The following is a 27,928-nucleotide window of genomic DNA, read 5'->3' as shown; positions in this document are numbered from 1 at the left end:
TGATCTGAAAGGGAGAAAGCAGCAAAGAGGCAACATGCTGTAACAGTGGACATTTGAGCGTCCTGGCAGGAATGTGGGGAACTGCTGGGGAAGCTGGGATGGACTCCAAAATTCCTGCCTGTCCTCCTACCTGCTCAGTCACAGCAGGAGCTAGGAAGCGCAAGGCCCTCTAGCTGTATCATAATGTACATGCCCAACATGCATCATGGTTAGTGAATAGTCTTAGATCCTTTGAGTCACAACAAACAGTAATTCTTGAGTGCAGTAGTCTGTCTCTTGAAAATTGGTAAATAAGCAGTCTGAACAATTTTACCCTGTGGCCCCAGGAGAAAACAGGGAGTTGGCACATTCCTTCTCAGAAGGCAAAGGACTCCTTGAAGCTTTTCTGACACAGCTTTTGGACAGCAGAAGACCTTTACTTCATATCCAATCTATTGGATGACAGAATCTTTTAATTACTCAGTTAAGTGTCACTGAAAGCCTGGAAGGACACCTGTTTTTTTTAATGCTGTTTCGTCCAAAAAGTCAATACTTCTATATACATTAGAATCATGTTACTATTCAGGAAAGCTGGTTAGCTTGCCCTTTATTACTGGTTCTTAGTGTCTATCAGGATGGAGAATAAGAGTGGGATCTTGCATGCAGGGAGAAGTTACACTCGTCGAGCCACGGCCACGACCTGCAGATTCCATGGCCAGATGCCCTGAACATATAAAACTTTATCTCATCAGAACATAGAGAAAGGAATTTGGCAGCTCTTTCCTTCCTGTGTGATGGACCTTGATCATTACCAGGCCAGTGCTTTAGAGCTTGCTCATCCTCTGGAAAACTGCAAGTGTGAGAGCTACACCCACAGCTAGTGTAATTTGCTGTAGTCAATGGATCATGCTTGTCTAGTGCTTGTGATAGCACCCTATAATTAAGTGGCCAGTAACTACACTTTACATACCACAGGTCTCCCAAACTTCACTGTAGCCATGGGAACTATGTTTTGCAACAGTTCTCAATTTTATAGTACAAGTACACCTTACCACATCACTGTGTCAGTCTACCCACTACAACTAAGCTTTCAAAGGAGCCATCTCTGCAGATCTCAACAACCTCGGGGAAGCACACTGGGATTTTGTGCACTAGTGAACAGATCCTCACCATTTCAGCACAGTAGTAGCTGATTTTCAGGTATCCTCCCATACAGCAAGTGCGATCACTCTCATCAAAACAGGAGACTTGTATTTTACTTTATCCAAAAAATCCACAAAAGGATCGCAGAGACACCCACTAAAAATAAAAGAAGTGTTCTGCGTGGCTGATCTTGACCCCCAGTTTGAATCTGCAGCACAATGCAGCATGCAATGGTTGGGAAACAGAGCGACATTCTTCTGAAGGATAGCACTACCCTCAACAGTATTTCTGCTGAGAGATATGAGATCCAGAATAACCTTCCGAACATTCAGCTGATGAACAGAGCTCAGACAGAAAACCTGGCTTTCTACCAGGTTACACCGGCTTGGCAAAATTCCTTGCAACAAGCAAGTGAAATTCCTCCACGGGAATCAGAGATAAACCCAAAACTCTTAAAAGGCTGTGCACTTAGACATTGCCAGAATACCTCTACTCCTTCCTCAAAGCAAAAAATCTCAGCTGTCAGAAAATGCTGCATTCCTGATCATCACAGAGGAGGGTCAGAACCCCAGAAGGAAAAAAAAAACAACAAACTGCTTTCAGCATGAAATGAATGCAACTGCTTTTCAAAACAGTTTCCCAGTCACAGTCTCAGGAGTCCCTTGCCTTTATAGTAAAGCAAGCACAGCAATTCAACAGAGCACGTTTTGAAATCATCAACCAACAGAGTTTCATCAGAATCAGTCTTCTAAAGCACATACTTCACTTTAAAAAGTTTATGAAGATTCATGAGTGTTTGGGCATTTTTCAGTTGGAAATCTCACCTTTAAAAACTTACACAATGCTTACTCTTAGAGTCTTAGATTTGCTTTGGTTTTTCATGTTCACATTTCTTAGTGCTACTTTTGTAAAAGTACATATTTTACCACTGAAATATTAAATGCTGGCAATTTCTAATGTTCTTTCAGGAAACTCAGGAATATTATATGCTGCCTAATCTTCCCCAGGGAGATTTTAAATATTCTAGCTGGCTATATTACTAACACATGAAACAAGCATTAAAAAAACCCCTGCTCTTTGCAATAGCTTACACAGAAGCTGGAAGGGGATGGGATGGGGAGGGGGATGGACAAAAAACCAAAACAACTGAAGGTTTGCTAACCCAACACCAAAGAACTCCATACAATTTTAAATGGCTAATGTGTCCCATTAGAGCACGAGTCACACCACAGTGGTTAACAGGAGTGTTCAAAACTGTTATTACCAAGCGTGCGAATGCTGTAGGCAAGGTGAGAAGTTCAGGAGCCGAGATGACTGCAGACTACACCAGCAGAATTCAAAGCAGCATGTTTGTGCCAGACGTAGAATATTTAACTAGTACTATTCAGAGCGCTGAAGGTGATTAATCAACAACAAAAGACGATGACAACAACATGATGTTGAAGCCAGAAAACAGAAGACGACATTTTGTCCTCTCAGCGGCTAAAAGTTTTAAGGTAGATTGAAGCCAGTGCTTGTTGGGGGACCATCCTTTTTATAGGCAAGACATCTGCAAGACAGTAAGACGGTCCGTGCCATCTCGGATATCTACATTAATTTGGGGTTTCTTGATTTACCTGGATAACTGCTGAATGAGACACGGCTGGTGCTAGTGTATGGATCAACTATATTGAAGTTCCAATGCTTATATATTCTCAGTGTGGCCGCATACGTAAACCAGCTGGAATGGGCAAAATATATATTCTCATATCCAGGCAGAACCTGGAAAACAGAAGCAGTAAGATGAATAATTTCAGACCCTACTATACTCTGCATGTTTTGTACTTGACAGAAACTGGGAGAACAACTTGTTTTAAGTAGTTTGATTAATTGCACTGTTCAAGAAGGAGCAGATTCTTGTACTTTTAACTGCGTACTCAACAATGAATTTCTGAAGCCTCTGGAAATAATTCTTGCTCATGTGTTGTTTTCAAATAATTAGTTGTTATTTTTCAAAATGAAACATCTTCGGTTTTTTGGGGACACTTACATCACATGGAATGCTTCGTTCCCCCAGTTTCTTCTTGAATACTTGTATTTACACATTCAGATCAGCTCTCTGCAAACATATCCAACATTAACCTAGAACATGCTGTTTCTGTGAAAATGTGTTCAGGTGCTTTAAAGTACAGAAGCAAATGCAACTAAATTAATTTTGAAAAGGTAAATATATATTGATAGGATATATTTTCAAAGTATTTCCCTGATTCTAAGATTTTGTTGTTACCTCAGAAACCTCCTACTGTAGGAAAATGCCTGAATGAATGCTTCTCAATTTAAGGTGAATATTGTTGCTCTGAAACACATGGAGTCCCCATATGCTGACTAGATCCTTGATAACTTTAACTGAAAATTTTAATTGCCACCGTGAGGTATCAGATACTTATCCTTCCCTTCCTCCCTTCTTATTTGCCCAATGTATTTGTAGACATTCACAATACCCCCTTTCAGGCTTCACTTGGCTAGGTGAAAAAAGTTACCCTCTTCCAGTCTCCTCTCTATGGCAGTTACCCATTCCCTAGTAATTCTAATAGCTTTTCATTGTCAATCTCTGTGGTTTTGCTTTGATTTGTTTTTTTCCCCTGCTGTTGAAAGTGGAAGTGAGTAAAACTGGACCCAGAATGCTATGGAGGCACAAATGACAACTGCATAAAAGCACCTTGATTGACAGAAGTCTCTTTATGCACCTGTAACAAACAGTGAAGACTCCAGAAATGCAGACTTATGACACTACAAATCAACACAGTCACTGGAGATTAAGTTCTTGGTGCTCACCTTGATAAGTGCAGAGCAGTGACCCATATCCCACTGGTATTTCCCATGGCTTCCTGGCTCCATGTTGCATTGTCCACCCCGGGCAGAATACTCAAACAATGCAGGAATGAGGTCCAACAGGTCTCCAACTGCATTCAGAAACTGGACATCAAAGATGCTCAGTGGCTGAGGAAAGGGAGAGAAGAGAGATCACAAAAAGCACTTTCAGACAGAGAAGCATCCAGACAGTCTCAGCTGTTAGAATTTTTCTTTTGCTCTCCAAAGAAGCTCTTATACGGTCTATGAAATACCTGCTCACAAGCCCCAGATGCTCAAATTCAGTGTTGAGTTAGGCACTTAGGTATCTTTAAGGGTCTGGCCCTTCTAGTGGCATTATCAATGCTAACATTTCTGAGGAAAAAAGGAGACGCTGGCAGTAACTTATGAAACTTGTGTGTGTCTTTGCCAACAGCATACCAATCAGTCTGCTGTTACTGTTATGCTGGGGTAAGAAACACAAAAAAATTAAATCTTACTATCTAGATGCCTTCGAAGAGCATCACATTAACAAACACTCTTGGGAGTTCTCAGATTTTTATAAAGACTGTGATTTAAGACGTCCTTATGACTGAGGAAGAAACAGATGAGAGAAGCAAGATACATTAACAATACTACTAATCAAGTATGGAACTAGCTGAGGAGAGGCAGCCGGTCAAAAGGCACTCAGCTACGCTACCTGCTTGCAAAAACACCTTATGGTTAGAGCTGGCCAGGGTTAAATACACACAGCTCATTGTGCAACACGCTCTTCAGAACCTTCTCTTAATTCTCCTCTTCAAAAATACAAGAGCTCAACAGCGGCCTAACCTCAATCTTCAAAGACCATTTTCTAAACCTTTCCTGTTCTTTCTTGCACCGTGCCTGTAGTTAAGGCAAGGCTTAGGGAAAAGAAGTCAGAACACACATTGCTGTAGGGCTATGAACAGTAATTTTAGAATGGGACAATCATATAGCAAAGAAATACATTGCTTACAACATAAATCACTGTTATTAAACCATATAGCTGACCTCTCTACAAACCCCAATAAAAGGGAGACAAGGACATGGAAAAAATAAACACTGCCAAATCCATTTACTTTTTATTCAGAAGCCTGAATTCTGTATTGCCCATCTGCTGTTTTGGTAGAGAGAATAACCAACAGGAAAACCAAAAATAATGTGAACTCTAGCCCAAATACCCCAGGGGAAGGAATTAAACCTTCCCAAAACGCTTACCAGGACAAGTGAGAGAAATAAGCCACTCTCAAAACTAAAATCATGCATTGCAGAAGGCCCTAACAGCAGATAGTAGTTTGACGAAGAAATCCAAAGCAAACTTTCATATACGTTACATTACTTTACCTAACCATGTTTTTGCTGTAAGGACCCAAACAGTGAGCAGCAAAGACCACAACTGATAAACATCAAGAGATGTATCCTGGGATAATTTTAAGCAACTCAGTTGTATGAATCATTTACAAACAAGTCCCAACAACTGCTATCTCACTGGGATCCATAAAGAGAGACTTGGCACTGTTTCAGCACAATTTTCGCCCATCCAGCTGCACTTAAAGGTCTGCAAGCTGTTCTCCAACGTCCAAGTTACACAAGCATTACTGTACAGTACCACCAGGAGGGGAGCAAAGAGGATTGCATATAAGAACGCTCAGCATGTATAAAATGATATACATTTTAATTGCACTTGCCATCCATTTGCTACCTGTTGTGGGCTGACCCTGGCTGGACGTCAGGTGCCCACCAAAGCTGCTCTGTTGCTCCCCTTCTTCAGTTGGACAGGGGAGAGAAAAATGTAACGAAAGGCTTGTGGGTCGAGATAAGGACAGGGAGAGATCACTCACCAATTACTGTCATGGGCAAAACAGACTCAACTTGGGGAATTAATTTAATTTACTACCAATCAAAATCAGAGTACAGTAATGAGAAATAAAGACCTTCTCCCTCCCACCCTTCCCAGGCTCAGTTTCACTCCTGAATTCTCTAATTCCTCCACCCCAGCAGTGCAGGAGAACAGGAATGGGGACTGCAGTCAGTCCATCACATGCTGTTGCTGCTGCTCCTTCCTCCTCAGGAAGGAGGAGGACTCCTCACACTCTTCCCCTGCTCCAGCTTGGGGTCCCACCTACAGGAGAGAGTTCTGCACAACAGGGTGCAGTCCTTAAGGAACAGACTGCTCCAGCATGTGTCTCCTTCCATGGGGTGCAGTCCTTCAGGAACACACTGCTCCAGTGTGGTTCCCCTGTGGGGTCACAAGTCCTGCCAGCAAACCTGCTCCACCATGGGCTCCTCTCTCCACAGGTTCACAGGTCCTGCCAGAAGCCTCCTCCAGTAAGGGCTTCCCACAGGGTCACAGCCTCCTTCAGGCATCCACCTGCTCCAGCGTGGGACCCTCCACGGGCTGCAGGTGGATTTCTGCTCTACCATTAACCTCCATGGGCTGCAGAGGGACAGCCTACCTCACCATGGTCTTCATCACAGGCTGCAGGGTAATCCCTGCTCTGGTGCCTGGAGCACCTCCTCCCCCTCCTTCTTCACTGATCTTGGTGTCTGCAGAATTGTTTCTCTCACATACTCTAACTCCTATCTTCTGCTGCAGTTGCCATACAGAGTTTTGGTTTTCCCCTTCTTAAATATGTTATCCCGGGGCACTACCACCGTCACTGATTGGCTTGGCCAGCAGCAGGTCCCTCTTGGAGCTGGCTGGCATCACTCTATTGACACAGTGGAAACTTCTAGCAGCTTCTCACAGAAGCCATCCCTATAGCCCCCCTCACTACCAAAACCTTGCCACACAAACTAAATCCACTTCCACATAATATTCTACTCCATAAAACCTGGATTCATTGCAACATCTACAAGCAGCTACACTGACACTGCTACAGCATCACTTAAAATTGCCTGTATATTTTTTAAAAAGTTCCACATCTCTGTGTTATCTTACAGTCATTTCAAATCAAAAATTCATTAACTACCAGGAGGTCCATTCAATCTAGTCAAAGGTTCTAGGCAAGGAAGCAATCAGAAGTATATGTGCAGAAAGGTGGCCAGAAAATTCCTCCACCCCAGCAGTGCAGGAGAACAGGAATGGGGACTGCAGTCAGTTCATCACATGCTGTTGCTGCTGCTCCTTCCTCCTCAGGAAGGAGGAGGACTCCTCACACTCTTCCCCTGCTCCAGCTTGGGGTCCCACCTACAGGAGAGAGTTCTGCACAACAGGGTGCAGTCCTTAAGGAACAGACTGCTCCAGCATGTGTCTCCTTCCATGGGGTGCAGTCCTTCAGGAACACACTGCTCCAGTGTGGTTCCCCTGTGGGGTCACAAGTCCTGCCAGCAAACCTGCTCCACCATGGGCTCCTCTCTCCACAGGTTCACAGGTCCTGCCAGAAGCCTCCTCCAGTAAGGGCTTCCCACAGGGTCACAGCCTCCTTCAGGCATCCACCTGCTCCAGCGTGGGACCCTCCACGGGCTGCAGGTGGATTTCTGCTCTACCATTAACCTCCATGGGCTGCAGAGGGACAGCCTACCTCACCATGGTCTTCATCACAGGCTGCAGGGTAATCCCTGCTCTGGTGCCTGGAGCACCTCCTCCCCCTCCTTCTTCACTGATCTTGGTGTCTGCAGAATTGTTTCTCTCACATACTCTAACTCCTATCTTCTGCTGCAGTTGCCATACAGAGTTTTGGTTTTCCCCTTCTTAAATATGTTATCCCGGGGCACTACCACCGTCACTGATTGGCTTGGCCAGCAGCAGGTCCCTCTTGGAGCTGGCTGGCATCACTCTATTGACACAGTGGAAACTTCTAGCAGCTTCTCACAGAAGCCATCCCTATAGCCCCCCTCACTACCAAAACCTTGCCACACAAACTAAATCCACTTCCACATAATATTCTACTCCATAAAACCTGGATTCATTGCAACATCTACAAGCAGCTACACTGACACTGCTACAGCATCACTTAAAATTGCCTGTATATTTTTTAAAAAGTTCCACATCTCTGTGTTATCTTACAGTCATTTCAAATCAAAAATTCATTAACTACCAGGAGGTCCATTCAATCTAGTCAAAGGTTCTAATTCCTCCACCCCAGCAGTGCAGGAGAACAGGAATGGGGACTGCAGTCAGTCCATCACATGCTGTTGCTGCTGCTCCTTCCTCCTCAGGAAGGAGGAGGACTCCTCACACTCTTCCCCTGCTCCAGCTTGGGGTCCCACCTACAGGAGAGAGTTCTGCACAACAGGGTGCAGTCCTTAAGGAACAGACTGCTCCAGCATGTGTCTCCTTCCATGGGGTGCAGTCCTTCAGGAACACACTGCTCCAGTGTGGTTCCCCTGTGGGGTCACAAGTCCTGCCAGCAAACCTGCTCCACCATGGGCTCCTCTCTCCACAGGTTCACAGGTCCTGCCAGAAGCCTCCTCCAGTAAGGGCTTCCCACAGGGTCACAGCCTCCTTCAGGCATCCACCTGCTCCAGCGTGGGACCCTCCACGGGCTGCAGGTGGATTTCTGCTCTACCATTAACCTCCATGGGCTGCAGAGGGACAGCCTACCTCACCATGGTCTTCATCACAGGCTGCAGGGTAATCCCTGCTCTGGTGCCTGGAGCACCTCCTCCCCCTCCTTCTTCACTGATCTTGGTGTCTGCAGAATTGTTTCTCTCACATACTCTAACTCCTATCTTCTGCTGCAGTTGCCATACAGAGTTTTGGTTTTCCCCTTCTTAAATATGTTATCCCGGGGCACTACCACCGTCACTGATTGGCTTGGCCAGCAGCAGGTCCCTCTTGGAGCTGGCTGGCATCACTCTATTGACACAGTGGAAACTTCTAGCAGCTTCTCACAGAAGCCATCCCTATAGCCCCCCTCACTACCAAAACCTTGCCACACAAACTAAATCCACTTCCACATAATATTCTACTCCATAAAACCTGGATTCATTGCAACATCTACAAGCAGCTACACTGACACTGCTACAGCATCACTTAAAATTGCCTGTATATTTTTTAAAAAGTTCCACATCTCTGTGTTATCTTACAGTCATTTCAAATCAAAAATTCATTAACTACCAGGAGGTCCATTCAATCTAGTCAAAGGTTCTAGGCAAGGAAGCAATCAGAAGTATATGTGCAGAAAGGTGGCCAGAAAGCAGGAGTAAAGACCCACTCAAAGAAAGAAGCAAAGGTTACATAAATTCCCAGGGCTCTACTGGGTGAGACTAGGCTGCCAGCTCCAAAAGCAGCCAAAATACCAGAGAAGTAGAAGAGGAACTAGGTTGCTAAGTACCCACTATGGTTCTGTTTTCATTTGCTTTTTGAGTGGCAAGCAAGTTTGGTTCCAGTTTACTTTCAAGAACTCATTGCTCTGCTTGGATGAACCTGGCTTGGTGTTAAAGACTGTCTGATGCTCACCGACATCACACAGGCACAGCATGCAGAGCTTTGCTGGAGCCTCAGCAAATTAGTGTACTCAAACAGAAGACCTAGTTGTCTGCAATGCAGGCTAAATCTGGGAATTTCAGGAGTGGCCAAGAGCCCCAGTTTGGGAATTACTACAGCTGATTTCAAGGATATATGGAGAGATCTTCTCTATGAGGAGTTTAATCCATGTCCACCAGCAAGAACTAGACCAAAAAAGTGTGCATCATAACAAGTGGATAATGTAGGGCATGTTATAATCTTTTGTAATCACCATTTTCCATCTCACGCAGCAATGTCAGGAAAACTCCTTGTGTGCATGGTTTGCATCCTGAAGAAGACTGAACGAATGAGCTAAATTAACAAGCGGAGAGGTGGTAGAGCCATTACAAGAGAAAAAGTCCTTTTGCTAGAATGTGTTGCTCCTCCTCTAAGGGTACCATCCTGAATGGCAAAAATGCCAAAATACTCAAATTGACTTTGAGTTACATCAGCTGTAAGGAGAAATAAACTTAGAAAGGGAAGCAGACAGGAGAGAACCAACCTTAAAGGCTTGTCTACATGGGACATTAAAATAGATGTTATTCTGTAACAATTGTTTTCCAGTAACTTCTCCATGTGTGAGCATTCTCGATACAAAATAAGGAAACACAAATAGAGAGCTGTCCTAGAATCATTGTACTGCTTAAAACTCTGACACCACCTTATTCAAGAGTAATTTCCCTGTGTAGACAAGCCCAAGATTAATCACAGCGTTGGTAGATGAAAAGGCTTAATGTTCTTTGAGTGCCCCTCCTTCAGAAATTGTCTTGAAAAAAGGGTTGGGTTTGTTTACTGGATATAAAATGTTGCTAAACCAGATGGAATCATGTCACACTTTAACGTGAAAATGTATTCAGATTTTGACATCATTCTTACTGATACCTGTGAATATTAAATTCAAAAGTACAGAAGTTTACAGTATACATTGCCTTCATGCAGGTCTCAATGGAAGCACCTACCCAAAACAGACCTGCAGAAATTAATTAATTCATGTAATTAATAAAAAAAGTTTAGAACAGTACACTCCAAGGCATATACTTCATACATGTAGGAATAAAAAAAAGTACTAGTACTGCTATCCAAACAGTTCAGAGTCCAAAACAAATTTTCTTCCTGTAGGAAGGATTGGTTATTTGTGGCAGACACAATGGTTCTACAATATTCAAGTGAAGTAGACCTTAAGTTTAGGGGAGAAAAGAAAAATGGAACATTTCAGTGGCCTGTGTGCACATAATCCAACTCTATCATTTAAGCACTGTGTGGATTTGGCATAGCTTCAAACTACCAAGCATCGTACACGACAGTGGAAAGTCAGATCTTTTCACTCGTCTTCTTCAAATAGGTGCACATCAACTAATCCACCAAATGTAAGACTCCAACTACTTGCAAGTTTGAAAAGGTATGCGTAGTGCTGATATGAAATCTTGACACATGAAATCTCAACATATTGAAGATCAAGAAGTAATACGAAGTGGTCAACACAGATTTACCAAGGGTAAATCAGGCTTGACCAATCTGATAGCCTTCTATGATGTTATAACTGGACGGCTGGATGAGAGGAGAGCAGCAGATGTCATCTACCTTGACTTCAGCAAGGCTTTTGACGCTGTCTCCCATAACATCCTCATTAGAAAATTAAGGAAGTATAGGATGAGGGGACAGTGAGGTGGATTGAGTCCTGGCTGTGTGACAGAACTCCAAGGGTTGTCATTAATGGAGCAGGGTCAAGCTGGAGACCTGTAACAGTGGTGTCCCCCAGGGGTCAACACTGGGCGCAGTCCTGTTCAACATATTCACCAATGACCTGGATGAGGGGACAGAGCGTATCCTCACAGCAAGTTCACTGATGATACCAAACTGGGAGGCCTGGCCGACACTCCAGAGGGCTGTGTTGCCATCCAGCAGGACCTGGACAGGCTGGAGAGCTGGGCAGAGAAGAACCTAATGAAGTTCAACAAGGGCAAATGTAGGGTCCTGCACCTGGGGAGGAAGAACCCTAAGCACCAATATAGGTTAGGGGTGGATCTTCTGCAAAGCACTACTGAGGAGAAGGATCTGGGAGTCCTAGTGGATAGCAAACTTTCCATGAGCCAGCAATGTGCCCTTGTTGCCAAGAGGGCCAATGGAATCCTGGGCTGCATAGGGAAGAGTGTGGCCAGCAGGTCAAGGGAGGTCATTCTCCCCCTCTACTCTGCACTGGTGAAGGCACAACTGGAATACTGCATCCAGTTCTGGGCTCCCCAGCTCAAGAGAGACAGGAAACTACTGGAGAGAGTCCAACGTAGGGCAACAAAGATGATTAAGGGATTAGAGCACCTCCCTTATGAGGAAAGGCTCAAAGAGCTGGGGCTCTTTAGCCTGGAGAAGAGAAGGCTGAGGGGAGACCTTATCTATGCTTACAAGTACCTAAAGGGTGGGCTGAAGGATGATGGAGCCGGACTCTTTTCAGTGGTTCCCAGTGACAGGACAAGGGGCAACGGGCACAAGCTGGAACACAGAAAGTTCCATTCAAATACGAGGAAAAACTTCTTTACAGTGAGGGTGACAGACCCTGGAACAGGCTGCCCAGGGAGGTCGTGGAGTCCCCTTCTCTGGAGATTTTCAAGACCCGCCTGGATGCAGTCCTGAGTAATGTGCTCTGGGCAATCCTGCTTCAGCAGGGGAGTTGGGCTAGATGATCTCTAGAGGTCCCTTCCAACTCTGACAATTCCATGATTCCGTGAAATGTGCAAGATTAAAAGCAGATTAGCTATTGATACAGCTTGTTTCCATTCCCCTGAGAAGGGAACAATTTTGTTAAACTTTGCCCACTGCTCAGTGTTGAAATCCACAGACTTTGTAAACACAGTCCCTTTTCTCCATCTTTTGACCGATCTTTGTCAATCAACGAAGTTCTTAGTACTCAGGAGAACATTTTGTTCATTGCAAACAGGGAAGGAATGTAAGAACTTTGAAACATACCTCTTCCTCTCTTTCTCTTCCCCATATCTCTGATCTTTTGAAAGACAGAGGGAAAAGTAAGACTTCCCAATCTTTCTTCTGCAGTGTTTAACCTTCTTTGAAGCTTAGGACACAGGGGAGGAAATTACTCTTTGCATGTAAGGAGTAATTACAAAGTAACCAACTGTATTTAGAAGTATGCATCGTTTTTCCCACTAGAGTTAGAACTGAGGTAACAAAACACAGCTTGTCACATGTTGGGTTTTGGTTCAGGTTTTTTTTGGTTTGTGGTGGCTTTTGGTTTGGTTTGGATTTGTGGGGTGTGTGTGATAAAACATAAAATAAAACCACCACACAACCCACACATGAGATACTCTCAATATTTCTAATGTTCATTACCACCATGAATGCAGACTACTGCAACACTAGAGATCAAAAGGTGAACTTGTTCCTGATGATAATAATCCTAGAGACAATACACATATAGAATGGATTTTTTTTAATGAAACAAAATAGAATCTACCAAAGGAAAGAGGGAAGAGACTCTCACAGAACTAAGGAAAACATCCAACAGGAATGAGTTTTGCTACTAAAAACATGCAAAACTGGTTGTGGGGGCTTCCAGTAACAAGTTTGATTATTTTCTAAGGAGAGAAATGAGTAATGGAAATAGTAAATATTTGCTACTGCAGTTGTTGCCTAGAGAAAGATCAAAACAACATTGGATGAATTGAACCAAAGTATAATACTTCGAAATAAGGAAAAAGTCATCTATTAGTTGAATTTATTTGCTAAACATTCTACTTACTAACAATCTAGGGGATGAAATGAAAGAACCTTTTTAACATGCTTGTACTATGTACTGCAAGAGCAAAGTTGAAAAACAGCCTCTTTGGAGGGCAGATGTTCTTCAATCACAAGGGAGAAGGAAGATACTGTTGATCTTCTAGAGTTTTTTTATTTGCTTGGGTTTTAGTTTAGTTTATTTCTTTTAATTTCCAACAGTTTACAGAAACTGGGTTAATTCTCAGGTAAGTGGATGTCCCAAAGCTAAAATATTAGTCCATAATATTCTCTGTACAAACTCAAGAGCAAGTGTCTTCAAGCTCTTCATTTCCTCAAGGGGATCCTAACAGCAGTAAATATGTATACAAATAGCACCATTGTAGCCTGATCTCCCAAAGTATTTGAAAAATACCCTGGTACCCAATAAAGTGAACTGCATGTACTTTTGCAGAGCTGTCAGGTATCATGTTAATGCCAAGGAAAACCAAACACGTAGGTGCAAAAGCAGCTGTCCAAGCTGTACTCGAAGGCAAAAGAACTGATGTTAACTTACTGGCTTTGGCAGCCAGAGGAACCTGCAGCACCATCTCAAGTGAGAAATAAACACACGGGGAAAATTCTTGCTCTTAATAAAAAGCCATGGTCCCAACATAGTGATAATGCTAAAAGCTAAAACTGTGAATGGCACTGAAATCCCACCATCTGCTGCAGGCACATTTGGGAAAAAAAACCTCTATATATCCACTGCATATAATTCAAAAATAGGACACATATTTCAGACTGAACCACATATTTGAACTGTCATTAAATGCACCATTTTTATATAGGCATGCTGTTGGGATACCTGAAAAGAGGATTAAGAATGACTTTGTCACTTCAGAGGTCAGTGCTTTTTAGTATCACACACACAGTTAAGTAAGTATGAGGGAACGCATATTGCAGGTAGGACAGGCCTATTATAAAGAAATAGCTCTGGCACAAACTAGCAGCTTCTGCTCCCCACATCTGAATCTAAAGGATTCTAAAGCAGCCAAAAAAATTTATGAGCTTTGCAGGGCTCTTCACATATGGGTGTTATGACAGGGAATTAATGTTTCTTTTCCTAGAAAATCAAGGGGTTTTAGTATCTTCTCTGTAACTCAGGCCCATCAGGATGGATCTTTCCGTTATTGTGAACAGTCTTTTAATTTTAAACAATTCTCCATTCATGAAAGCTCCAAAGCAAGTTCTATACAAGAAAGAGATGTGTATTTTACTAGAACCAAACTGTTTATTATTTAGCACTCCCAACTTCTCTAAATTCTTGATATGGTTAAACCAAGACAAAAGGGGTGAACTATAATCACTTAAGTTCACCCTCTCACATTGAGAAACCTATTAGACATTAGACTTAAGGACAGCACTGTAATTACAATAGCTCTACTGGAGCTAAAGCAGCTTTGTTACTGCACTCAAGCTGATGATCTGGAACACAATTCTAATTGAATTTAAAAAAATAAAATGAACAAAACCCCAAAAATTCCATCCCATTTGGCCTGTCACAGCAATGACCATATAATTTGTAATGAGAGACTTAGAAGACAGAAAAAGAGAAGACATTTAGCAATATAAAGCATACTCCAAAACAGAGAAACTTTAAAGATTTGAAATCGGATGCTTGGAAATAAGAATGAAAGCTTTAATACACTCCCCACTTGCTGATTCATGCTGTTGCAGCTACTCTTTATACCTACAAGGTCATCTGCTCAATAACAACTGTAAAGTGACAACAGCAAGCACTTTAGAAGTGTCTGTCCTTCCAACATGCACACATGGATATAAAAGCCACCCCCAATCTAATCAGCACGTGAGCACCCAGGGTTCTAAGTCCAGTGCAAAGGATCAGTGGTGACATGACCCAAGTGCTCAGTCACATTATCTACATTGAACAGCCACTGAAGTATTTGTAGCACGGCATGCAGAACGAGTACTTGCCACTAGTTATCCTCCTCTTTTTTTTCTTTTCTAAATATCAGATCCCCTTCTCCCATCCTTGTTCTCTGACATCCCATCCCCAGCTACTGAAAAAGAGATACAGTAATCTTACTGTTTGTTTGTGTAGTTTAGCCCACTCGAGGGCTCCCATGTACAGACCATCCAACTGTGCAATAATATAGCCAGCATGCCTCCAAAAGGGGTCATCCTTATTATTTCTGATTTGTTGTCTTGTCCATTGATCTTGTTTCCTGCAGAGGAACAAACAGGTTGGGGTTTTCTTGGTTTTGTTGTAGAGTATAATTGATAATGCAGTGAAGGGACAAATCTGAGCCAGATGATCTAACCTTCCTAGTGTTTTGAGGCAATCATGCTTTGGAAGTTCTGCAGACATAAATGTAACATCCTCTGGCTGTAAACATTCAGATCCATGCAACCTACCCTACCCATGGCAGTGTGCCTCTACTAGAAAGAATTGGACTCCACCTCTGTGGGGGACTCTGCTACATTAGATCTAGTATCCCCTTATGGCCAGTAAAGAGAAACAAGCATTTCATAGGTCAGATGAATCATTCCCTTTTAAATGCCTATTTAAGGCATTTAAAGAGCCTGTTCCTCTCCCCTATATACAAGTGCAATGAAGGCATGCTGCTGGTGGTGCTCAACCACTGCCTAAGAACCACTGCTATCCCACTTCTGAGGAAAAGGTGGGAGGCCAAACATAACCATCCCACGTGCCAAATCCACTCAAGAGGTTACTAGCCAAATAACCCAGGTTTAGAGCATGAGGCAACACAAGCTGAACAGACCCTAGGGCAAGAGCAGCCAACATTATAAGGACTTCCCAGGGTTCCCTCCCTTTGCTGTGCTCAAACTGCCACAGAAGAACTACTATTGTCAGAATAAGCATGGACTAGATTCCAGCCTCATCCATCCTCCTGGATCTATCCAACCCAGCGCTATGTACAGCAGCAAAAAAGGAGAGAATGAACCGGGCAAGGAAGCAAACTCTTCCAGCAGCCTGTAAGTGACAAAACCAGCCAGATTCAGCTTTCTGGAAGTAACAAGATGTAAGAAGTACGTCAGAGAAAACAGGGATATGGTCAGAGCGTTCAGGACAACAGAGCAGCCCGTATTTCAAGACAGCTATTAAGTAAAGCAGCAATGCAGGAGTCTAGAATATAAAAAAAAATAATGATACAAGGCCACCTAGTATTTCCCCCATCCTCCAACAATGTATATTGGGGGATACAGCTGCTATGCTGAGTCACACTGGGGGAAAAAAAACAAAACACCCCATGCACATTGATATGGTAGCTAGTCCATTTTTTCTCACAAGGACAGCTGAAGAATGATAGTAAGGTTTTTCCTCTGTTCTTTTGGATAAGCTAAAACAAATCAACTTAGACACGTGCACCAGTAACAGGATTAATCAGATATATAACCCTTTGCAGAAAGCACAAGACAAGATGGAAAAAACAGTTCCCAGAAATTACCAAAGTTTCACAGAAGTATTTGTAATGGAAGAAAAGGTAAGTGTAAGGACATTTAAAGAAGCTGTAATCACAGTTGAGTTTCCCAGTACCAGGCCTGGTTGTTCTCCCACTTGTAGTTTCCCCAATAGTGTAGCTGCATTATTTGAGCAGAATTACTTTTGATTTATACAGCTGAAGAGAAAAAGGAATCAGGACTTCTGTGATTAGAACAGATTTTACCTCAGTGGTAGAATAAGCGAAATGCTAACCTAACAGAGGAAGGAAAGGACATACAGTGCTAAAAAGATTAAGGTGCCAAGAGACCACACTGTTCAATGTAACATTCAAAATATCAGCTTTTTTTTTTTTGACTAGAATGACATTCAGCATTCATTGGCATTATCCACACCCCTTTGTATCGATGGTTTTAAAAATTTCCTTGAAAGAATCAGAATTGGGAAAGGGCATAAGCCCTTCATATACATTTAGAATTTTTTTCTACTAACAGCAGCTATATATATATATTATATATATAACAGCATTCAGAGGGAAAGGAAGCATGTATTTTCTTTAGCCCATAAGGAAAGAATAAAAAACCCTTGAAAATTTCGTCACACTTCAACCCCAAGTCTTGAATAATTTATTTTCTAGTAACTAAATACATACGCCATAAAATTCTGAACTCCACTTCGAACGGTGGGATTCTTAATTAACTGCGGATACATATTTGCAGCATGGTCATACATGTGCCTGAAAGAACAAGAGTAGCAGAAGTTATTCCTTTGCTTTTTCCCACCCTTTTGTTTACCAACTCACTGGTCAACAAGCATTGATAGACAAGCACCACAGTCCACAAAATAAGCTCTTCATAATCAAAGAAATTACTTCATATCTTTAATGCATGACAAATAGCAAACGTAACAGCGGATTGTTGAAATTTAACTTAAAATCAACGACCTTGTTAATACCTGCTCAAACTGTACATTAATTTAAATCACAACAAAAATAGTTTACTGCAGGGCTATTCTACTTGGAACCAATAAAACAGAGGTGAGGAGAATATAATTAGCTAATTCAGTTCTACGAGAGAATTTCAGCCTGAAATCTAGCAGGTTTTACTTACCATTAACCATGTTACTTCCTTATCAATTAAGCTAAATCTTTCTATTTTAAAACATGTATATGTTGATCCTACGTGTTCCCATAGAAACTCCCACTCATGCCAGCCCTAAACAGATTCAGCTTTACAGAGACCAAAATTATTGTGATTTTCTTTGCTGAATTCAGTTAACTGTTTCATCCCCATTAACTAATAGAAACAAAAATTGTAGGAGTCCTTTTGGATGGTTGATTGGCTGTTTTTTGGTTGGTTTGTTAAAGTGAAGCACTTTACATTTCAAGATGAAATCAACTGCCAAAAATTGCTCAGGAGCCCAAAAGAGTCAAATGTAATAGTCTGATTCAAATCAAAAAAGAACTTTTGGGTTTTCTTATTCTGTTAATTTTTTCTTCTATCATTTCATAAATCGGGGCAAATGTTAAAATATTTTTTTTTCAGCAACTGAATTAAAAAAATGAGGAGGGGAAAGGAGTATTTAGTTCTAGGTGAAAATCAGCAGAAAATTATTTCGCTGAGGTCTGGAGTTGGTAGAACTCCCTCAGTCATCAGTAAAATTAGCTCCTACCAAGTGCTGAGAAAAAGAAAACAGAACTCAGAAACAGATACCATCCTCAAGGAAAGTACATGCCAGTAGGACAGAATTCCCTGTATTAAAACTCATGAGGGTAACTTCCTCAGAGAGGGATGCAGACAGGAGCTCTTCCCAGTTTCCCTCAGGACATAATTTGAGAATACATCCAGGGAGGACTGAATGGTTTGTTGATAATTAGAGAATCATTCATTGACCTTCTCCCCTCTTTTTCTATCTCCTGCCCCATTCCTAGCTGTTTAAGCACTTGATTGCATGACCCTGCATATTTATCTCAGCTCTGGTACCATTCTGACTACTGAATCTAATTATTGGCTTACATTCAGGCAAAACATTAATCCAAAAAAAAAAAAAAAAAAAAGGAAAACTACAGTTTGTAGTTGAATTAGGTTGTTATGTAGACAGATAAGCAACATAGGTGGTGCAAGAAGGAAGCTCTCTACTGTGTTAGTAACTGAACTGATGCATGAAAGGGCTCAATCAGTGCCAGAGCAGACACAAGCTGGAGGTTTGGATCTGTGGAGGGATGCACTGGGTAAGAGAGGGGAACATTCAGCAGCTTCGCACCATTACACCTTTCACAGAACTGCAGCTATAATATCAATTTTAGTTCTAGAATTTCCTGTCTCCCACTTAACACAAGACTACCTGCCATAATCATAAACTACTTGTTGAAGAGGACAAGAAAGTTGAAGAGAGACAGATCAATAATCTCCAACCCTGCAGTCAGAGAATTTGGCAAATAAAAATCCGAAGCAATTTTAGGAAGAGAATTATAGCGTAATGTACTCCATACTACAAGTCAGAACTTCCGTGGCACTAGAGAGGAAGAGCAAATAGCACGAGACACTCCATCTGGCAGATGGTCTTCTAGGGATGAGAACCAGATGAGGAGAATAAAAACAGCCAGGATACTACTTTAATCCCTGCCTAGGCCAGGACAAGCTTCCAGGTTCAACCATCAGCTCTACTCTCTTCATTTTGTACTCAAAGGTTATGCAACATAAGGCAGATTCTACACTAGTAGTATCTTTAAGCTGTGATGACTGATGTAGCTACTGGGTTAGTTCAGCATCAGGGGACTGAATTCAGCTTCTTTAATGGCCTTCCTTCTTGCCTATGCTAACAGAGGACATACAATTCCTGGAATTGATTTTTGTCTTTTTTAAATGCCCAAGGTTGAGAATTTTTCCCCTGGTTGCCCTGTTTAATTTTTTTTTTTGCTTTAACAAAGCTTCTATGTGTGTAGCTTGCATGTTTTGTAAGGGTATTATCCTCTGAAGTAAATTGGATCATTATAGTAAGGTAAGGCTTTACAACTGTATCTAAGGCCAAATGCAAGGCAATTATAAAGCCGAGACAAGAATTCAAAGTCTAAAAACAGCAAAGCAGAGCCTTGCTTCTTCAAATTAGAGAGGAAGATGACAGGACTCAGGTCAGCTAGGGTTCTATCAGAAAAAAAGAGTACAATTAATGTTGCTTCAAATTTAAATACTGCTCTTAGGCACCTGGCATGCCTCAATTGGAACTCATTAGAAGTATATGCTTAACGTCACAGATTTGGATGTGCTCTGCCATTTCCAAAGTAAAGTGAGGCCTCATTAACACTTCTATTTGTAATGGTGGAAAAGAATTCATACCCAAGAAAATCAGAGCAAACACCTTTGGCTGGCTGATAGGACTGGACTTAACAGAGAAGTGAGAGACTGGTGATAAAAACAAGGTCTGATCTCCAGACACTAGAATTAGATTTATTCCATCCCTAACCATATGTTTTCAAAATGGAAAACTACTATCTGAATCAGGTGTCAACACCAGAAAGATGAATCATGCTCTAGAAAAGGTCTGTGTTTCTACCCTCACTGGTAAACAAGTCTGACTAACTTAGTTACTGTTTTTTCTACCACAGACCTATATAGCTAGAGCTGAAATTAATTATTCCCCGGTAATCTGAGATAAAACTGTCCTAGCATGTTTTAGGGTTTTTATTTGTTTGTTTTTAAATCTGGTTGTCTTACATTCTGCTTAGGACAAAGCATACACTTTTAGGAGAGATATTTTGTCACTTTTACTTACATCATGAAGCCTAGCTCTGTTTACAAACCCTCCTTCATGCCCTAAGTGCAATACAAGAACTGAGTCAGCTCAGAATTCCTGGAGATCTCCACATTGTAGGCACTGTCAAAATGGAGCTCCTGCTCATCTTCTGCAGAAACCTGTACTTCAACTTGGGGTCAGGCTTGCAACGCATTCCTCCCAATAATGCATCACATCAGAGCTCTTCCTGGTGGAAGTTCAGGGTTTCTGCAAGGAGCCACTTGGGTCATTTCTACTTCACGGAGTCATTGCTACAAACAGACGCAAGAAAATTGGAGACCTTGGAGCTGTTGAGGGTACAGGTAGCAATGTGCTAGAGGGCACTTCAATTACCAGGCCATACCCAATGTATTCACACTGGGAGGCTGTGCCTGAGCCACCCGAGGTGGTGCTTGTACAGGCAAGTGACACAAGCATCTTCAGTAGCTAAGTGGCTGTTGATGCAAATAAAGCCTTCATCACAACCAAACACATTGTTACACTCTTCCTTCTTGTTACCAAGTTTTTAAAAAAAGGAAGGATGAACTGTGTGCTGCTTCTGTGGGCATTGATATCTGCAGAAGCAGAACGAGAGCATTTAGAGACACCTTCTCGTAAAAGACATCACAATGGTGCTAGAGAGCTTCCCTGAAGACAGGCTGAACGGGCCAGGTGGTCTGATGGGAATAGAGTTACAGATTGGGAAATACTGTTTCCCGGTTTTACTTCAGAAGACTTGTGCAACTGCTCCAAAGAAAGAACATCTGCCTGCATGTTAATTAGGATTCTGTGAATCTCCAGGCAAGATAAAGAAGGAGAAATGGAGCTCTGAGAGCAATCTTAACATCTGCAAACTTAGTGAGTTCTCACTACTCCTGTGGTTCAGGAATTGCAAACACACTGTATAAGAGATTCATTAGCTGCAGTTTGCTGAATGAAAAACCAAGGTCATGCAGCTGAGATCTGAAGTAACAGGTTCTCCATCTTCTCAAGGGTCAGGGGAGTACATCACTAATTCACCTCTGCTCCTTACCTATTGAAAACGCTGCAGGTTTTCTTAGCTTCAAAGAGAAGCCTTTATCTGAAATAGACCTGACAGAAAAAGCTTATGCTCATAACCCCCAGTGAGAAATATGCTTCCACTGCAGGTGCAGATGTACAATGGAGCAAAAACATGGCTGAACCCCAAATTCACATGGTATGTATAGTATTTGATAGTTGTTTTTAATGATGGTAAGCATTTTCAGGTTTTGCACTGTCAAAGGATTTCTCAGTGGATTTCCTCAAAATGTTTCCTCAGAAAAGAAAGGCTTTGGCTACTTCTGGTTTTGCATCTAACCCACTCTCACTCTTAAACTCCTTTAAAACAGTTGAGTTTCCTACTTTGTTTGAAAGCCAAAGTCTCAAACCCTACTTTTCCACATTGATACAATCTCTCAACTTCACTGCCACAGACTACAACAGATCTCTGTTCATTACTACTATATCCACTTCTCCACAAAGGGTCACTCGGTGCTGGAGCTGGTAGCCCTGCCATAACAACAGCTAGGGCTAGGGACCAGCCTCAGAAAGCACCTGACCTAGAGAAGGAAAAAGCCTTGAGCAGAATAACTTGTGAGTACTTTCACTTATGTGAATCTTCACTGAACGCTCGTGGCAAAAAGAAAGGGGAAAAACTCCCTCCTGCAAGCATAGACTTAAGCATCAGGTAAAGTCCTGGCAGACACTGTTTCAAGTTCAAACCATGTTTAAAGGAATGAGCATATACTTAAGTTTGTTTAAAAGAGCCAGGAAGATTTCTAGATCTACTGCAGAGGCATAAGGGGAACAGGGTGTAGGTTGCTGCTGCTAGAACATTACTTGCCATCCAGTTGGGCTTAGCATGGACTCTATGTAGGATGACAAAGCTTAAGCATAACCACTTAGAGATGAGTAAACCTAGGTAAAGCTTTAGTGAAAAGATCTGTTGAGCCATATCCAATTTTAACAATAACCTAAATGTTATAGTAGCATCCCTAGATCCATATGTATTTTACATAAACTGCCTGAATAGCACATAACAGTAACCTTTCATGCCAAATAATCCAACAACATACATCCAGATCTCTCATGTACTTAATTTGCTTTCCTGTCTGCAGTGCAGGCTGTACACTCAATTCTAGGATTCCTTTATTCTTTACCTGAGAAGTGTTTTGTCATTGACAAATATTACTTTATTGGATTTTCTTTATATTCTCCAGAGACCTAGCTGCTTCTCCAGCAAAGTCTACTAGACAGTCACATTAACATATTATATGATCAGAGAACTATCCATAATCTTAACTGATCTTAAAATGTCTTACCAATTAGATTAATATCATCTTGTCCAGCAGCCGTATCTGCCAGTTGCTGGACAGACCATCTTCCCCTGCTGGCCCATTCAATGCAGCCTATGGGTATGCATTTTAGTGTCTGGAAGCAGAGCTGGTGAAGCCAAATTTGCATCACTGCATCCACCATAAGCATCTCCCAAATCTTCCCCAGCCATGCATCAGAATTTGGGAATTTTTCTTCTCCTATGACTAAGCTGAGACGAAAAGGCGGAGCTTGTTCAACAACAAGCCACATGCCATGTTCTCAGCTATATCACCAGCTATATCCTATCTGTTAGTATGTCATAGGGCCATTCCATCTTCCAACTTAGTCAAGGCAAGAATAAGGCTTGGTTTTGGAGTTGGTTGGGGTTTTTTGTTGTTGTTTTTAAGAGAAAAAAAACCACAAACCTGTTCTCAATTCATAATAAGTACAAAATTCTGTCAAGTTTTCATAGATTTGCATTGTGGGAGAGATTCAGTCTCTCATCTCCCCTTCGAAGGTCTTTAAGGAGTACACTGACCCTTCTAGACACACACCAGTCTGCTTTCCAGCCTATCAATAGATCTCAATAGATCAAGCTTTTTTTTTTTTTTTTCAATTCGTCCAAGAGGCTAAACTCCTCATGCTGTGATGTTTCAGTATCTGCTCCCCAGCAGTTTTGACTGTTTGGTGAAAGAGGTACTTCAAGAAGCCCTGCAGCCCATGCTTACAACGTCTATCCATGCCCCATCTGCTCTCAATGGTTTCATCAGTTGTTGGTCAGTCACATAACTATAGGCTAGGGAGGTAACTATTCTTCCTGCTACCCCTTTTGTAATTATTTACAACATAGGGTTTATGCACTTCCTTACACATACACTATTCTGTGGTTATACTACTTAATCAGTAATATAGATACTGCACTCATCTAGCTCACAAAGGTGCTAGGAGAGCCTGCAAGATGAGAAGGAGAGGGCACATCTTGATCCCATAATGAATAAGCTATACTTCACACCTGCCACTAATTAAAAGAACAGCAGTGCAAAATGCATGGTTAGTTTAAATAGATGGGAATTAAGGGAAAGAAAACAAACAAAAAACTCATCAGTACAGAAATCCACTGGAAGTGTCATAGTTGAGTTATTTCCTGAGGTACTTACGGAGCTGTGAGATAGCCTTCTAAGAAGCCAGCTGCATACATGATGTCTTCATTGCTTAAGGTCTGACTGCCATAGCCTGCTCTGATCTCCAGAACTCCCCAACCTGTCGTCTGTATAGTGTTGTTGTAGAAACCATAGGCATCTCCACTCCTGTCCAGTATATTCTTGAGCTGAAGTGTTTTTTCAGCTCTATTCCAGTATACAGTCGCATAGCGGATTTCTATGGTGGAGAAGAAAGGGAGCAAGGGAAACAAGCAAACATGAGTAGGTATTTCCTATCCAATACTGAAATGTCAAGACAATATTTTGGCAATTTAAAAAAGTTAATTTGATAGCTTTCCATCAAGTTTAGTTCTACTATGGAGAGCAACACTAATGCTGACATACTGAAAAATGATATGAGAACTGGAGTTTTACCAAGACAAAAGCTTCCAGATAAATATTCCCACAGTACTCCTCTGGAAATTATCTACAGCTCTTTCAATGTAGAGTTCCAACACAGCTGAGTGTTGACATAAAATTCAGAAAAGTACTTCCTTACCTGGCCCAGAAGTAAATCTATACAAATCTTATGGAAAGTAACTTTACAACACAGCATGCTTTGGCAACTGACTACTGCTGACTTGGTTTTCCACCTAAAGATTGAAAAGGTGGCAAAAGTTTCTAAACTGTCTTTCTGGACTACTAATCCTGGAGGTGGCATGACCTAACAAGAGCACTAGAACTCAGTGGATCACAAGGTTAAAGACAAAAGCACCACAGGCATGCAATCCTTTCTAACACACACAATCCCTATCACCCAGCTGAAACAGAATCGATCCCAAGTGTGAAATGAACAGGAAAAAAGGGCACTAGACTGCTCAGAGTTCTGCTTGGACAGCTGTTTAAGAAACATTCTTCATTAGTTGGGTTTTAATCCTGCTGAGCTGAAGACCAAAGAGCAAGGTGAACTGCTTTCAAAAAAAAAAAAAAAAAAAAAAGAACCATCTCTATTTGTGACTCATCAAATCACAATTACAGTATTGCAAGTGAAAAGAGTTCAAAAATCATGAGTCAGAGTTCCCAGGAACATTTCAAAAGTTTTAAGGGCTAAACTCAAATACTTGCAACTACTGAGAAACCCACAGTGTTTTTATTCCCCTGACTCTTCTCCAGTGTGTGGCAACTGGCAACTAGTCCTGCCAGTTTATAGCAAGAAATTACAATTTCATTACTACTACTCACAACAATTCATTTTGTGTATCATGCCTGTAACAGCTGCAAAATAAGAGAGCTAGATCTAATTCTGGATGCTCTTACACAAAATACTTAGTATGCATGCTATGATAAAAGAACCATTAAAAAAGCAATATGGCTGAAGTCAGAAGGGACCTCTGGAGGTCATTTTGTCCAACCCCTCTGCTCAAGCAGAGTCACCTAAAGCCAGCTGCCTACAATTCATATCCAAATAGTTTCTGAGTATTAACAAAGATGGACATTTCACTACCTCTCTAGGCAACCTGTGCCAGTAACTCGCTCACCCTCGTAGTAAAGAAGTGCCTCCTGATATTCAAAGGGAATCTCCTGTGTATCAGTTGGTACCAATTGCCTTGGGTCCTACCCCTGGGAACCACTGAAAAGATCCTGGATCCACCTTCTTGACACCTTTCCTTCAAGTATTTGTACACATTGATGAGATTCCCCCTTGCACCTTCTCTGCTCCAGCTGCAGCGGGCCCAGCTTTCCCAGCCATTCCTCACGTGAGAAGTGCTCTAGTCCCTTAATCACCTTTGTAGCCCTTTGCCACACTCTCTCCAGTAGTTCTAGATCCCTCCTGTATTGGGGAGTCCAGAACTGACTGGACTCAGCACTCCAGGCAGGGCCTTACCAGTACTAAACAGAGGGAAGGATCACCTCCATCGACCTGCTGGCAACACTTTTCCTCATGCAGCTCAGGGGACAGTTACCCTTTTAATGCTATAATGGCACATTGCTGGTTCATATTCAGTGTGGTGTCCACCAGGACCTCCAGGCCCTTTCCTGTAAAGCTACTTTCCAAAGAGCCATCTGCCAGCCTATACTGGCAGATGAGGCTATTTCTCCCCAGGTGCAGGACTTGGCACTTCCCTTTGTTGAACTGCATGAGGTTCCTGTCAGCACATTTCTCCCTCCTCTTAAGGTCTCTCTGAATGGCAGCACAGCCCTCTAGCGTACCAGCCACTTCTTCCAGCTTTGTGTCAACAGCAAACTTGCTGAGGGTACACCCTGCCCCACCACCCAGATCATTAAGGAAGATGCTGAACAGTATGGACTGCTGGCATGCACCACTAATCACTGGCCTCCAGCAAGACTTTGTACCAGTACACACTATGCCAGTCTTCATCATGTACTAGAGACACTTCTCATGTGAAGAGGAAAAGCGCTAGCAAGAAATTCTTTAAGTGAATCTATTTAGAGATGAAGTCATTTCAGGGACTGGGAACACAGTGTTTAAAAACATGTTTTTCATCTGCCAGGTACTGAAGCTATTTAAAGGACCGAGACATGACATACTTTGGATAACTCTCCAAGCAGTTATAATCTTAGTTTTCTGTTGTCTCTTTAACTATTTTCTAGTAATACACACAGTAATTGCTACTTTAGGTTCAGGGTACACATGGCAATTGCTCAGACTGAAAATCTATAAAAAGAAGAGCAGGCTGATAAGGGTCATCCCTGAAGAGAGCCAAAGGCCATCTTACAAAGCTGGAGCTTAAATAAGCAAAGAGGTCAGGGAAAGGGAGAACCTGTGAAGAAGTGGTGCAAGAGGTTGGTGCAGAAGACACTACCCTGTCCATCAGTAAGGGGGAAGGCTGATTCCAACCAAGAAGCCCACTGGAAGGCAGAGGACAGACAGGCCGTGTACCCCATACAAAAGGACAGCTGAGGAATGGGTAAAAAGAACAAGAACAAAGTGGAGGAAAAGATTATATTCCCATCTCTTCAGTAGGCTGTGGAGAGGTGGCAAGTAGTCAAGAGGAACCAAGGCAGCTGAGTATTGTTATTAGTGCCCAAAACATAATAGGTATGTCAAATAAACTTTCTTCTGCCTAAAGCAAAATAGCCATTGCTTTATTTTGTTAAAAGAAGGCTGATGCTGGTGCCAGACAGACTGATCTGACACGGGTATTCTAACACAGCAGGCTGTGTTTCTTTGTTTTATGCTCTGCCAGAGCATGAACATGCAGAGCTATTTTCAAAAGTCAGAACAAACTTTAAAATTACTCTTGGAGTTTGCCCTGCCCCAACTTCACTCTATGACAAATTTAAGCTGAAGAAAACCAGCACTAGAAGAGGATGGGAGAGAAGAGAGAAACATTAAATTACAGGATAATTTGCAACAAACCTCGAGAGGCCTTTAGAGGTGCAGCATCAAGGTAGCTGCCATAGATGTGACTTAATGATGCTGGAAAAGACCATTTCCCATTACTGATTCCCCCCCCACCACCACCAACTCATTCACTCATCGTCCCATTTCACCTCATTAATTTTTATGTCCACTCCTGCAAATCTAATTGCCCTGGTCTAAAGTGTTAAAATACCTACATATGAAATCGCTATGCTTATTTCAAGAAGCATATACATAAACATACCATCTAAATTATAGTAATTGCAAGCCTTTATCTTGCTACAAATGGAGTTAAAACTACAAGCTTATAAATCTGTGTACATTTAAACTACAATATAATCAAAGCATTTGCCATCACCCAGTCTGTTACAATTTAAATCTGCGTTCATCTAAACTAGCAGCACTACGTTTGCGAAGAAAACCACCTAGAACTGAAGCATAACATGGAATATAGATATACAAGAAGCAACTGCACATTTCCAAACAATCCCAGATGTGTTCTGCAAAAATAGGAACCTTCCCCTTGGATAACACTGGCATTTTTTATACTTATTTTTAGGGGGTGAGACAGCAGCTCTAGCATGCTGACTTCTTACATACAAATCAAGTGCAGCGTCTCCATGAATCTACAAATCATCCTGTTGTTGTCAAAGTTAGACTTCCCAGCGCGTAGCTGAGAAGCC

The 27,928-nt window shown here is 42.0% G+C and overlaps 1 protein-coding gene across 9 annotated transcripts in view; it reads right to left on the bottom strand.

The window, feature by feature from the left end:
• Nucleotides 1-27,928, bottom strand: part of PLBD1 (phospholipase B domain containing 1) — a 50,990-nt gene that overhangs the window by 18,649 nt on the left and 4,413 nt on the right. For all 9 annotated transcript variants that reach the window (XM_014963594.1, XM_014963597.1, XM_014963591.1 and 6 more), the window contains exons 2-6: nucleotides 23,879-24,098; nucleotides 17,266-17,349; nucleotides 15,237-15,375; nucleotides 3,937-4,101; nucleotides 2,739-2,883 (exon numbers count right to left, since the gene is read on the bottom strand). In XM_014963594.1, coding sequence (XP_014819080.1) covers nucleotides 2,739-2,883; nucleotides 3,937-4,101; nucleotides 15,237-15,375; nucleotides 17,266-17,349; nucleotides 23,879-24,098 — 753 coding nt within the window. The remainder of the gene's footprint in view (nucleotides 1-2,738; nucleotides 2,884-3,936; nucleotides 4,102-15,236; nucleotides 15,376-17,265; nucleotides 17,350-23,878; nucleotides 24,099-27,928) is intronic.

This window comes from Calidris pugnax, unplaced genomic scaffold, assembly GCF_001431845.1.
Source record: "Calidris pugnax isolate Ruff unplaced genomic scaffold, ASM143184v1 scaffold44, whole genome shotgun sequence".
NCBI classification, from domain to species: Eukaryota; Metazoa; Chordata; class Aves; order Charadriiformes; family Scolopacidae; genus Calidris; species Calidris pugnax.
This window is presented reverse-complemented; position numbering and strand designations above follow the sequence as displayed.